This window comes from Solanum stenotomum, chromosome 9 (assembly GCF_019186545.1).
Source record: "Solanum stenotomum isolate F172 chromosome 9, ASM1918654v1, whole genome shotgun sequence".
Lineage (NCBI taxonomy): Eukaryota > Viridiplantae > Streptophyta > Magnoliopsida > Solanales > Solanaceae > Solanum > Solanum stenotomum.
Window position 1 is genome coordinate 14,297,945 of NC_064290.1, and position 14,103 is coordinate 14,312,047.

General features: G+C 29.5%; 1 protein-coding gene across 1 annotated transcript; it reads left to right on the forward strand.

Moving 5' to 3' along the window:
- The first annotated feature begins 1,001 nt into the window (after nucleotides 1-1,001).
- LOC125877043 (lupeol synthase-like) lies at nucleotides 1,002-13,354 on the forward strand. Its single transcript, XM_049558347.1, has 19 exons — nucleotides 1,002-1,008; nucleotides 6,100-6,302; nucleotides 6,420-6,605; nucleotides 7,394-7,483; nucleotides 7,591-7,779; nucleotides 7,892-7,976; nucleotides 8,057-8,223; nucleotides 8,744-8,932; nucleotides 10,046-10,159; nucleotides 10,278-10,397; nucleotides 10,516-10,638; nucleotides 11,148-11,246; nucleotides 11,444-11,500; nucleotides 11,695-11,741; nucleotides 11,860-12,003; nucleotides 12,096-12,273; nucleotides 12,405-12,485; nucleotides 12,941-13,024; nucleotides 13,123-13,354. Exons 2-19 carry the CDS (start codon nucleotides 6,105-6,107, stop codon nucleotides 13,237-13,239), a joined length of 2,268 nt encoding a protein of 755 aa, XP_049414304.1. The 5' UTR covers nucleotides 1,002-1,008; nucleotides 6,100-6,104; the 3' UTR covers nucleotides 13,240-13,354.
- The last annotated feature ends 749 nt before the right edge of the window (nucleotides 13,355-14,103 follow it).

A 14,103-nucleotide genomic window follows, 5' to 3' on the forward strand; every position in this document is an offset into this window, starting at 1 on the left:
GGATCCTTCTACTTAATTATTTGTCAACTGAACTTTTATACTCAATAAAACACAATTTAACAAATCTCTCTGACCATTGACAAGACTTATGTGGCATTAGAATGTCTGAGTTGGCAAACGTGTGTAACTACGCGCCTCTTAAGGCGAGTGAATAGCATTTTTGGGTTAAAAATATTAAAATTATAAAAGAATTTTTTTTAAAAAAAAACATTTAATCAAAAAGTCTTTACTTCTTCACCACTACCCCTCCCTTTTCGGCCATTTTCATCGCCTGGCCAATTTTTTTTTCCTTCTCCACAATTTATTAACATCTATTTAGCAAATCTTGGGCATCTCCTTGAGTCCATTGATTCACCGCAGAGGGAGAAAGCGGACCAGCGCTCACCGGAGACCACTGAATTGCAGTGGAGTGAGAGAGAGATACGACACTTGTGGTGCACGCCAAAGACCACTGTTTCGCAGTGGAGTGAGAGAGAGAGGCGGCATTGGTCAGTGGAGAGGAGAACGAGGTGGGTGAGGTTGTGAGGTCATGGCGGCAAAAAGGTTTTTCAGCCAGATCTGGTGGTGCGGTGGCTTAGGTTGTTGGTTTTGTGGAGGTTGGAGAAGGAAAGAAAATGATGATGGTGTGCTGCGGAGATGAAGACGGGTGTGGGAGAGAGTATATATGATTTCACCGGCAAAAGTGGCGACGACGGCGGCATGGCTTTCTCCGGTAGATTTTGATCGTGAAACAGTTAAAATGGGGAGAATCGGATGTATGGAGTTTTACTTTAAAAAATGCCAAAAATAAATTAAAATGTTATTATTTTACCTTTTGTTAAATAATTTTGGTTAATAATTTTTAAAAATAGTTATGAAATAATTATGATATGACATTAATTATTTGACATGGACATGACATGTCATGTAATTATGTAAAGGAGAGTGAGTTACACACATGGTTGGAGGGGTTTAAAAGTCTCATTTTAATTGAGTTTAAGAGTTTAGTTGACAAATGATTAAGTAGAAGTGTCCAGAATACAAATTGATACAAGTACAATGGACCACTACAATGTCTATAACCACTTTCTCAAAAAATTATTTTCCTTGCTTTTGTTCTGTCTACTTCTGTGTAATAACACATGTCTTACTCTTTGCTTAATAGGTTGGTTCTAGATCAGGCCACCATGTTTTCTTCTTTAAATTTTTATGTTTCATTATTTTATATAAATAGAAAATTATGTCAAAAGTATTATAAATCATAATAATTAATAGCTTAAAATATTTAAAAACATATAAAAAAAAATTGTTAACTCTCAAAAATTTCATCTATACCAAATAAATTGGGATAAAGGAAAAATATATATTATGTAAAATACATAATATATATATATATATATATATATATATATATATATAAATCACAATAATTAACAAGTTAAATATTAAAAAAAAACTTATTAAAAAGTTGGTTAAGTTTTGAAATTTCATTTGTATCACATAAATAAGGACAAAGAGGGTGATATCTATATAACGACAAAAGTATATTAAAATTTGATTGACTCTCAAATTCATCCGTGTCACTTAAATTGGCACAAAAGGAGTAACATATATCATAAAAAGATTGTGCATAAAATCTATTATAATTGGTAATAATGAACAACTTAAAATATTTAAAAACATACTAAAATTGGTTGACTTCAAACTTCATATGTATTACATGAATTAAAACAGAAAGAGTAACAAATATTGGGCCTCGTGATGGCATAGGGTCCCGTATCTAGTTAAACCAATAAATACAATATGACTTGTGAGTTGCCTTGAAAAAATAGGAAAGTAATAATAGTAAAAAATTTAGGAATCACATAGCGTAAGGAGCATATTACATTTTATCCCTACTTTTTTCCAATTTACAAAAAATTTCTAAAACTACTGTCATCCGAATACATCACATTTGATACATTATACAACTAGTTTGTTGAGATTAAAAAGGAAATTCAATGTCAGTTCCACAAATCATGCAAATTAAATCGATGTCAATCTCTAAAAAATAACAGCTTCAAACAATTCAAATTTCAAATTTTCTTCTCTCAAATCTCTCCCAAATAGTAACAGATTAAAAAAATCAACAATTTTATATAGTTATGTATCATATATAAAAAAAAACTATGAATATGATATACGCTGATTTTTATATAAAATAATGTTGCAGATACTTAACAACATGTAATACATCACAACATCTGATACATAACTATGTTATACACATAACAAAGTTATGTGTCATATACATAACTATGAATATGATACAAACAAATTTTGTTATAAAATATTAGCGTTTATGTATCATCAGTAATATTTGATAATGTCTACAGATACATAACCTTCTACTACTTGAATAAGACTGGGTGTATGTATCGGTAGTAAAAGATAACAAAATTTATAATAGTTGTGTATCCAATACATAACTATATACGATACATACTAATTTGTGTTTCAATAAATTAGGGTTATGTATCAAAATTAATAATTTAAAATGATATATTGTACATGATAAAATTGTAATGTATCATAAAGGTAAAACGAACGAATTATACATTAATTTAAGAATCAAAATCCACTTAATACATAAAAAAGATCTGCTGAAATCAACTAAAAATAAAAAAATCAACAATTCAATCTGCGAAAAGTAAAAAAAAATATGATGAAGAAATCCTTCTACACTTTCTCATTTGCTCTATATCAACTCTTGTAGCTTTTTTTCACTTTCAACAATGGTGTCAATCATGGATCTCGACTCAAAGTCCTTACCGGAGCCACCAACAACTCTTGATAAAATTGTAATGTACCATAATGTTGAAACAAATGCATTATACATTAATTTAAGAAATAAAAACAACTAGATACATTAAAAACTGAACCCATATGTATCAGAAAAAGATGAACAACAAAAAATCGAAAAAAAGTCATCAATCTGTTCTGCTGAAAGAAAAAAAAATGATGAATAAATCCTTCTACACTTCCTTTTCTTTTGCTTTGTATCAGTTTTCGTAGCTTTTTTTTCACTTTCAACAATGGCGTCACCCATGGATCTCGATCCAAAGCCCTTATCAGAGCCACCAACAACTTGACCTTTTCCTCCCTTTTGTGGGCGTTTTTTTCCACAATCAATTTTGAAGTTGAAAATGTATCATTCTTTGACTAAATTTGTAGGTGATAAGCTAAAAAATTAAAAATAAAAATCGTCTGATGAAGTGGAAAGAAAAAAATGGATGAAGAAGAACTACCTATTCAATTACTTGCAATCATAAATCAGAAAGATAAAAGATTTGAAATTCAAAAATAGAGTGATGGAGATAATTGGTGATACCATGAAGTGATTTTAGGCGTGCAAAAAGGAAAAAAAATATCTTTGGGTGATAGTTTACAGTGATATATCCGGAAAAGTAAGAGAAATTGTGGAAAACAAGATATTTTTGTAATTTTTTAGAATGATAGGAAATAATAGAAAATATGGTAAAAAGGATGTGTAGTTAGGTAATTTTTCCCTAATACTTTGTTCATTTTAAATTGTCTATTTTGAATTTACATGCTTTTTAAAGAAATTATGATTAAAACAATTATTTTATTACAGTATTCATAAAAATTGATATATAGTTTTATCTCTTGGAAAATAAGTATCTAATGTTGAGAATAAAACATGATTTTTTTACTTTTTTCTAGATATATTAAAAGTGAAAATCTATTTTTTAGAATATTAGACACGTAAAGTTAAGTGAATGGAGGTTTTTAGAATATTAGACACGTGGAGTTAAGTGAATGGAGGGAATATTAAATAATTAATAACTATGATCACATGATCATGCATTGAATTCTGCTTTAGCTTGTTCACTAATTCACACAAATATTCATCACATATGAAGATTGACATTTTACTCTCAAACCCACTGTTCGATCACAAGCTTATTAAGTAGTTCAATCACAAGTTAAATAACTATAATATAATATACTTTATATTAAAAATTTCTAAAACGTCTTCCAATGGACTCCTGTTGTTGGGATAGGGCACAAGGGAATTAACAAATTAAAGGTATCATTATTAGTTATTATCAAGGTAGCAATTAGAATATTCAAGTTAAAGATAAATAAAAACAAAGGGTATTTTCGATATGGAGGGAAAAAAATATTTCATGATATAGTTTAATTTTTTTTTAAAATAATAATTTATACTTGACGGGTGATTCAAATGCATTATGTATGTAATAGTTAGCAAAATAGTGAAAAGTTGATCTTATAATTTTGTTGTTCTTGCCTGGTGATTTAATTTTGAGTGGCTAAATTATAATTAATTATTAGCTTCTGGTTTTAATTATCAGTCTTGTTACCAAATTTTTATGTAATGTTGCATGCATGAGTGATTTATATGTTGAGAAAGATTAGTGGATAGAAAGGGTGTGATTTTCCTTGTAAGAAATAAAGAGCTAATAGAAATATGGCATGCATTTGATGTGAAGTCTATTATCAATAGCAAGTTAGTTTGATACTATTTTTTTCGTTCATTTTTATTTGTCCAGTATCGACTTGAATATAATAAATTTAACGTTTTGGTAATGACTATATAGTTAAAAATAAGAGTAAATTAGGATTTAAGTAATAAATTATGTTTTGATTTTTTAAAATTGAACAAGTAAAAATGGACATTTATTTTTAATACACTGGACAAGTGAATGAACGGATGGAGTAATATAGATCAATATTGAAATGCTTTTTATTGTGCTTTAAATCTTGTTTTCTATCTCCTAATATATATGATCAAGGAGGTAATACATGCATTTCACCATGACCTTAATTTCCTCATGAATTAAGGGGAGATTAGATGGGTTGTGAGGACACTAACTCTAACATAAATGCTTTGATACACAAATTCATGAAGCACTAGTGTATGATTGGGATATATTTTTGGTAGACAAATTATATCTTATTCTACTATTTAACGTAATTGTTTTAATATACGTTACTTGAGTTGAGGTTTTTTACTTTTTTTTTCGTTTTTATAATATTCTATCTACCTCCCTTCATAAGGTAACGATAAAATTTGCATACATTCTATCATACTCTACTCGTAAAATTACATCAGGTATATTATATTAGTGGTTGGTATATATGAAGTTTTACATAGTCAATTGTTATATGAGAGAGAGAGAGAGAGAATTAATCAACTAATTAAATTAATTGTCTCATTTTAGTGTATATTTGGCTTTTGTACTAGCTAGTTCTGGCCAGCAATCGATCGGCAGAAACTGATGAACTCATAGTCAAAAGTGAACAGAGAAAGACTGCAAGGTATAAAGAATATTGCAGTTATGTTAGCCTGCACGTTAATTAAAATTAAGATGAACTAACGAGGGTCGTGATGGAGTGGTAAATACGTGCTGCTTCATCTTTAGTTAATTATTAGAGAGTGTTTTCCCTCCACTCTAGAACTTTCCGGTGAGTAGACTCACATGTGAATACAGAACACCATAGGAACCAAAAAAAAAAAATTAAGATGAAACTAAAACAGCCCATTTTTCATTTTAGTTTGTTAATAATAAAATGATAAGTATTGGAGTATCTTTTAAAAAAATTAGAAATAATTAAATTTTAAATTCCTCATTTTACACTTAATTAATTAAATATAATTTATAATCACATTAATATTTCAAAAGTGTTTCCTTCTCATTTTAAAAACTAGGTATGCAGAAGGAATCAAATAGAATGTCAGCATCCACCACTTTGTTTCATTTATTTGTCTCATAATTACTTCAAATTTGACTATTACTATTGTATATAGTTATTTAATTATAAGAATAGTATGGAAAAAAAAACATACTATAAAACTTTATTAATTTTTTAAAATGAACGAGTAAAGATAAATTTTAATTTTTAGTATAAGATCAAATAAAATGAAACGGAATAGTGATGACTATTTTAATTAGTTGTAAAAAATTGAGTTCCCGGCCCGTACGTCTTCTCTATATAAAGGTGTGGGATGAAGTAATATTGAAACTCACTTATATATTCTTATTCAAATTCAAATTCAAATTAACTCACTAATTAATTGATTAAGTTGATAAGTAGAAAAAATGTGGAAGCTAAAAACAGCACAAGGGGAAGGATTATGGCTAACAAGCAGCAATAATTATATTGGAAGACAACATTGGGAATATGATGAAGAAGGTGGAACTCTTCAAGAAAGAGCTCTTGTTGATGAAATGCGTCAAAATTTCACAAAAAATAGATTCCTTCATAAACAAAGTGCCGATTTACTCATGCGTATGCAGGTCTGTTCACTTTTACGTGTCCACTATACTGAAAATATGTGTTTATTTGTCACTTTTAACATGTCAAGACGTACAGAAACGTTATTATTTTATTTATTTTTTCATGTTTTACCCTAGCTAAGGAAAGAGAATGGATGTGGAGCAATTGGAGGAAGAGTGAAGTTAGAAGAATCAAAAGATGTAACAGAAGAAGCAGTGAAAATTAGATTGAGAAGAAGTATAAGTTATTACTCAACAATTCAAGCACATGATGGGCATTGGCCGGCTGAATCTGCCGGCCCTTTATTCTTCCTACCCCCTTTGGTAATTACTACTTTAAAAAAATTTACTTAGGACCTATCAAAGTCATTAAATATTTTAGGACATAAATTAAAAGACTAGTTTTCACCTTTTTTTATTATTTCGAAATTATTCTCTTAGAAAATGTATGACTCAATCAACTAGTGATATTGTTCACTTTGAGTCTAAGCTTACACAGCTTTAAAACGTGTTATTAGAATTTAGGGGGTAAGGCATGCTTACTTATATACCCAACATTTTTCATGTGTTTTGTAGTTGTGGAATTTTTTATCTTAAGTTGGGGTGTTGTCACATACACCCCTTCTTATGGACTCAGTGGCTGAGGTTTACCCCCACCGCATGGGATTTGTTAGATTCAGCACTGAGATTTGCCCCCACTTTATCAGGGTTTGTCTAAATTCAGTTGAATTATGGCTCATACCGATAAGGCTGACACAAGAACGGTCCAGCCCGCTAGTGATATATTGTCTGTTGTAGCCTGTAGGCCTAGATCCGCACTGCTTTAAAATGCATCAGTAGTGGATAAGCTTTTGCTTACTTATATACCCATATCTCATGTGTTTTGCAAATGTAAAATTTCTTATCTTAAGAAGAGGTGTCACATAAAGAAGTTATGAACATATTAAAAAGAAGGATAAATATGAAGAAAAAAAAAGGGTCCCAACAATACAATTCTCTTAAACTTTGAAAATTTCACAAAAAAAAAATTCCAACAATTCACTTAATATAAACGAGAATAGGATTACTTGCTACTTACAAATTTTGAATAGTAGTAACACGTACTTGTGCAGGTAATGGCATTGTATGTGACTGGAGATATGAATGTTGTTTTATCACCAGCTCATCAAATGGAGATTAAACGCTACACTTACAATCATCAGGTCTTCTCTTGATTTTGAAATTTTATACTATAAGATTTTGTGATTTTTATACAAATTTTGGAAATAATTTTTATTTATATATTAATAATAAAGTTAAATGTGGACAGAACGAAGATGGAGGTTGGGGATTTCATATAGAAGGACATAGCACAATGTTTGGGACAGTATTTAATTATGTAGCACTAAGATTACTAGGAGAAGATTGTGAAAATAATTCATTGGCTAAAGGACGTAAATGGATCCTTGATCACGCTGGTGCTGTTGCTACTCCTTCTTGGGGAAAGTTTTGGCTCGCGGTATATATGTTATTTTATATTTGTGTTGATCGAAGATATATCAAATAATATTTCATATCATCTTAATATATAAGAAAAACATATCTTATATTAACGAATTTACTAATTTCAGGTGCTTGGAGTATATGAGTGGGATGGGTGCAACCCAATGCCACCGGAATTTTGGATCATGCCTACATTATTTCCTATTCATCCAGGTTAATTTCTATATTATATTATAAATTTTAAAAACAAGAAGGGAATTAAAAATAAATTGATTTTGTTATTTGTAATGCAGGAAAAATGTTGTGCTATGCTCGTTTGGTGTACATGCCTATGTCCTACTTATATGGAAAGAGATTTGTTGGAAGGATAACTAGTTTGGTGCAATCTATAAGAGATGAAATTTACATTCAACCTTACCATCAAATTGATTGGAATAAATCAAGGAATACATGTGCTAAGGTTTGTGGAAAACTATTATACTTTTTTTTGTTTTATTGGAGTTACGTTATTTGGTTAATATAATAATTTTGTCCGGAAAATCATGGCTGGAGTTTCTTCTCTTTAATGAGTCATACAATTAGTCAAACTTCAAAGAGAGTACCAAACATAGAGTGAAAATTAATAATAAAAAAAAAGGACCTTTTGTTGAAATCAATTACGATCACTAGTCAAAATATACAAAACATACACATTGAATATGTATATTATATGAATATTTATGTATTTTTTATGCATACAACATGTATATAATATACTTAGAGCGGCCCAAAAATGTAACTATCCCAAAAAAATTAATTTCATCATTTGCAATTCATTTTCTTTTGGATGAGAGAGAAGTGAATCGAGTATAGAAAGTATAAAATAACCATAGTTGTGCCAATTGACCTAGCTAGACATTATTGTTATAAAAATGAATATAATTAATTGTAAAAGCATTAAATAATATATGTTTTTTTCTTATTTATGATGATAATAATAGGAGGATCTTTACTATCCACATCCACTTATACAAGATACACTTTGGGGGTTCCTTCATCACTTTGCTGAGCCAATGTTAAAAAGATGGCCATTTAACAAGTTGAGAGAAAAGGCTTTGAAAGTTGCCATGGATCATATTCACTACGAGGACCAAACTAGTAGATACATTTGCATTGGATGTGTCGAAAAGGTATGCATGTAACTTACAAAATTTGTACCCCCTCCCTTCCATTTGTGGTGATGTTCACCTGGTACCGAGTTTAAGAAAAAAATAAGAATTTAAAATTTATAATCTAAAATAAATTTTAGATATACAAAATTTGTTTCGATTGAATTGTCTAGAATTTCTGCAAGGAGCTCTATTCCAGAAGAAGCACTGGCTCTTATTGAAATTTACCTTTCGGCCATTACAACATTACAATCAGCTTCTTATTGACTTATTTAAGTGATTAAAGGTTAAAATAACTTTTAAACATATTTGTAATAATTGGATTAAATAAAAAAAGTGTTTTTAAGCACTTGTTTTTAAGTCATAAGCCCATCCAAATAGGTTCATATTCCCTTTGTTTCAATATAAGTGTCGTTTTAGGCAAAATTAGGTTAAGTAAGAAATCAATAACTACAATGTGTAGTTTACTAAATTACTCATATTTAATAAATGTCTCTTGAAAACTGAATACTATTGAAAAGAAGGAGTATAAGGATATAACTGAAAAAGACATATGTCTCTATCCAACAATATTTGTCCACTATTGATTTTGCACACTTCTTAAGAAACTATAAATTAAATATAAGTGTAATTTTACTATATCACTCTTTGAATATAATAAATACAATGTCCTGATAAATGTAAAGAGAAATGACTATAATTGATAAGACTAAATTAGGAACTAAGTATAAAACTATCCATTGATTTCATAAAGTGGACAAGTATTGTTTGACATCCCAAAATAGTTTAGTAGACAACTATTATTGAACGAAGGGAGTACAATTTTTTATTTTGAATTTCTAAAATGATAGGAGTACTTAAGTGGGAAACAGAGGAAGCAATTGTGTGGCTATAAACTATCTCTATAAAATTAAGTTACTTTTAAAAATAAAAACATGATATTCTTTTCGAACCGACTAAAAAAAATAATGCCCTCATATATTAGAACATAGAGATTAATTAGTTAGAGTAATTAGCTTCTAAACACTAGTGATCTAATATATAGTCATCTAAAAAAAAAACTACAACATGATAAAATTTATATTACAACCGTGTTAAATTAACATAATAAAAATATAATAATTGTTTTGTTAGGTTTTATGTCTTACGGCTTGTTGGGTGGAAGATCCAAATTCAGAAGCATATAAACGTCACCTTGCTCGATTACCAGATTATTATTGGATATCTGAAGATGGTTTAAAATTTCAGGTTATTTTTCCATATATACCCTTTCGATTTTTTATGGTTCTAATACAAATATCGAACCCCGAACGACAAAATTAAATAATTAGCTAATTAAAATTAGTACAATATGGTTTGCATGCAGTCCTTTGGTTGTCAAACTTGGGATGCAGTATTTTCAATCCAAGCAATCTTATCAAGTGATGTGGCTGAAGAATTTGGGCCAACACTCAAGAAAGCAAATAATTTTCTAAAAGCATCACAGGTTATATAATTAATTATTAATTCTTTCTTCATAGTAATAAATAAATTAGGATAAAATGTTACATCATAATTATCTGAAAAAAATAATTTATTTTGAATTATTATTATTTAATTTTTAGGTGAGGGAGAATCCTAGTGGGGACTTTAAAAAAATGTATAGGCACATATCTAAAGGTGGTTGGCCATTTTCCATGCAAGATCATGGTTGGCAAGTCTCTGATTGCACTTCTGAAGGATTAAAGGTAATTCTTAATTTTCAACTATTTAAAGTGTGGTTCATCTCGCATTACAATAAAAGAGATATTTAATGATAATAATTTTTTTTATTATCTCAATAGTTAAGTCAATGTTATTATATTCAGAATCGCTAAGTCATTTAGCGACATTTATATAGAATATTGATTATAAATATCTGACAATAATATTATTGCATCTAACTTTAATATAGTGGCGATTATGTTATTATCGATACATTCTTTATTTGTTATAATATGGTGTGGCCTAATAAAGTGAAATAAAAATCATGGAATATTAAGGTTCAAGTCTTAGCAAATGGCAAAATTGTTAGTATTCCTTCCATTTTTCAACTCATGTAATACAAAAAAATTTTTTAATCGGTACTTAAAAAAAATGACATATTTATATATTCAAAAATAATTTATTAACTTTCTGCTTCTTATTTTATTCTTTGTGCAAGTTTGTTTTATAGCTACACAAATATTATAACACGTTGTGTGCAATTATTTTGCAGTGTGCACTTTTATTTTCACAAATGCCTACACAACTTGTTGGGGAAAAATTCGATGCTGAGCGCTTATATGATGCAGTAAATGTGATTTTGTCTCTCCAGGTAAAAGCAAATCTTGATTTAGTTATATATTATTATCGATGATTAAATTGTTTGAACATATATAGTTTAATTTGTAACCAAGAAACTATAATTTAAATGTTTTCTTGGTAATATATTTAGTTCATGATCAAATGATTTAATGTGCTACTTTAATCAACCTTTCTTGCTATTATTAATTGTAAATATTAATAATGTAGAGCGAAAATGGGGGTTTTCCAGCTTGGGAGCCTCAACGTGCCTATCGCTGGTTGGAGGTAACATACTCAAAGTCCTTTTCTTAACTACTATAGCGTGTTAAATTGTACAAATATCTATGTGTGTATAACTTAAATTCTATTCGAATTCCCAAGCTCATATATACTGTTGCTAAAGGTGTTAATTGTTTAGTTTTGTATACTTATAGGTTAATTTATTTGATTAACTATTTAACCTTTTTTTTTCTTGTCAGAAATTTAATCCTACGGAATTTTTTGAGGATACCATAATTGAAAGAGAGTAAGTACTCTATGCTACTCTATCTCTAAAATTCTACATTTATTAGAAAATATTAAATATATCTTCAACAATATTTTAATTATAAGATTAATATATGTTAATTAATGAATATATGAAGGTATGTGGAATGCACTTCATCATCAATCCAAGCTTTATCATTATTTAAAAAATTGCACCCTGGACATCGAAGGAAGGAAATTGATGTTGCAATTACAAAAGGCTTACAATACATTGAAAATACACAAAATCCTGATGGCTCTTGGTAAATATATATCCTTCGTCGAAAAAATCATACTACATATTAACTTTTAGATATATTTAACGAAATTTCTGACTTTGCTGCTGCTTATATAGGACGGGTTGTTGGGGAATTTGTTATACATATGGAACATGGTTTGCAGTGGATGGATTAATAGCTTGTGGAAGAACCTATTCTACTAGTCATGCCCTTCAAAAAGCTTGTCAATTTTTGTTGTCAAAACAATTGTTAGATGGTGGATGGGGTGAGAGTTACCTTTCAAATTCAAACAAGGTAACAAATATAATTTATTATATTTACTTCTATTTTTTAAATATAAGGTACAAACACTAAAAAAAATAAAATTGTATTGATCTTTTGTTTCTTTGAATTAAGAGTTGTTAATTAATTTGTTTGATTAAAAGGTTTATACAAACATTGAAGGGGATAAGTCAAATTTGGTGCAAACTTCATGGGCATTGTTAGCTCTCATTAACGCTGGACAGGTTTGTTGTTAAAAATTATTATATGTCTTATTTTTCACTCACAATTCAACAAATTCATAATGGGATAATTATGGATCTGAACCATTCAACATATAATATATAAAACACATTGATAGTGTATATGTGTTGTATATACTGAGGCCTTAGCTTATTGATAAGCTAGTTGACCAAAGACCAACAAGAATTGTGGTGGAGTGATAAGTATTCATTCATCTTTAACTAGAGATCTCGGATCCAAATCCCCCTAGGTACAGAATTGCCTTTGATAGGAAGTGTTTTACCCCTCAATATGGGACTTTCTGGCACGAATCCGAATTTAGTGGGGGCTCTAATGTAGACACCGGACACTGGATGGGAAACAAAAAAAAAACTAGTTGACAGAAGAATATATATATATATATATATATCGTTTTAACGATCCCTAACACTCTCTTTGGTTTTTTGTTGTTCGTCAGGGGGAAATTGATCCATCACCAATACATTGTGGAATAAGATTGTTAATAAATTCACAAATGGAAGATGGTGACTATCCACAACAGGTAACAATTAGTTGCCTTATAAAATGATAATTTTAACATTTGCATGTGTATAGACTATAGAGACTAATGATATTTATTTTGTTATAATTGTTTTGCAGGGAGTAACAGGGGCATTCATGAAGAATTGCACCTTAAACTATGCATCATACAGAAATATATTCCCAATATGGGCTCTTGCACAATATCACAAACGTCTTCTCATCAAACTCAACTAGAAAATTTTTATTTTACTAATTCAATATGTATACTAAATAATTGTACTTCTATTTTATTTTTTCATGTATTTTCATCTTTGCTAAAAAGAGGTGGATCACAAAATATACATGCTCTGCTCCTCTTTCTCTTTTTTTTTTGGCAAAAGTACTCATTACCCCCCTGAACTTGAAGCTTTTTATACGGTGTATACCTAAACTAAATTCCGTTTTAATTACCCCCGAACTTGTTTATTCCTCCGTCGCGTACACCTTTTTCGTCCACCTGGCGTAGAAATTGACAACAATCTCTACTAGGCGCGTGAGGAAGTGATTTTTTGCCACATCACAACGCTACAGCGATAAAAAAAACGTAAAATCTTCATTTTTCTTTAATATTTGGCATATTTTAAACGAAAAATAGGGTAAAATGTAAATAAAAAGTAAAGGAAACAAAGATTAACACTTACTTGGTAAGAATTTCAGACAAATTTGAAATTTAATCGACCAACTTCACGTCTAGAAAAACCCAAATCCAAAAGGAGTTCCGCGAAATCAGCCCTTATTCAAAAATAACTTTTAAACAATGAATTTTAAATTTAAGAAATTTATTTTTTGCAATATTAATTTATCCAAGTGGCTATTATTTATCCAGGTGGAAATCCACATCACCAATTTAAACAGCTGTCGCGCGCGTGTAGTCCCAACAGGAGTAGGTGGACGAAAAAGGTGTACGCGACGGAGAAATAAACAAGTTCGGGGGTAATTAAAACGAAATTTAGTTTAGATGTACACTGTATAAAAAGCTTCAAGTTCAGGGGGGTAATGAGTACTTCTGCCTTTTTTTTTTACTTGCCTCCTTTTGGCAATTGGTTTTTAGCTTGACCT

What these genes read in the sequence shown, in the direction of transcription:
- LOC125877043 (XM_049558347.1), top strand. Translation starts at nt 6,105, where the DNA reads ATGTGGAAGCTAAAAACAGCACAAGGGGAAGGATTATGGCTAACAAGC. An exon ending in AAGATGGTTTAAAATTTCAG is followed by an intron (nt 10,160 to 10,277) that starts GTTATTTTTCCA and finishes GTTTGCATGCAG; the next exon opens with TCCTTTGGTTGTCAAACTTG. An exon ending in ATGGTGACTATCCACAACAG is followed by an intron (nt 13,025 to 13,122) that starts GTAACAATTAGT and finishes ATTGTTTTGCAG; the next exon opens with GGAGTAACAGGGGCATTCAT.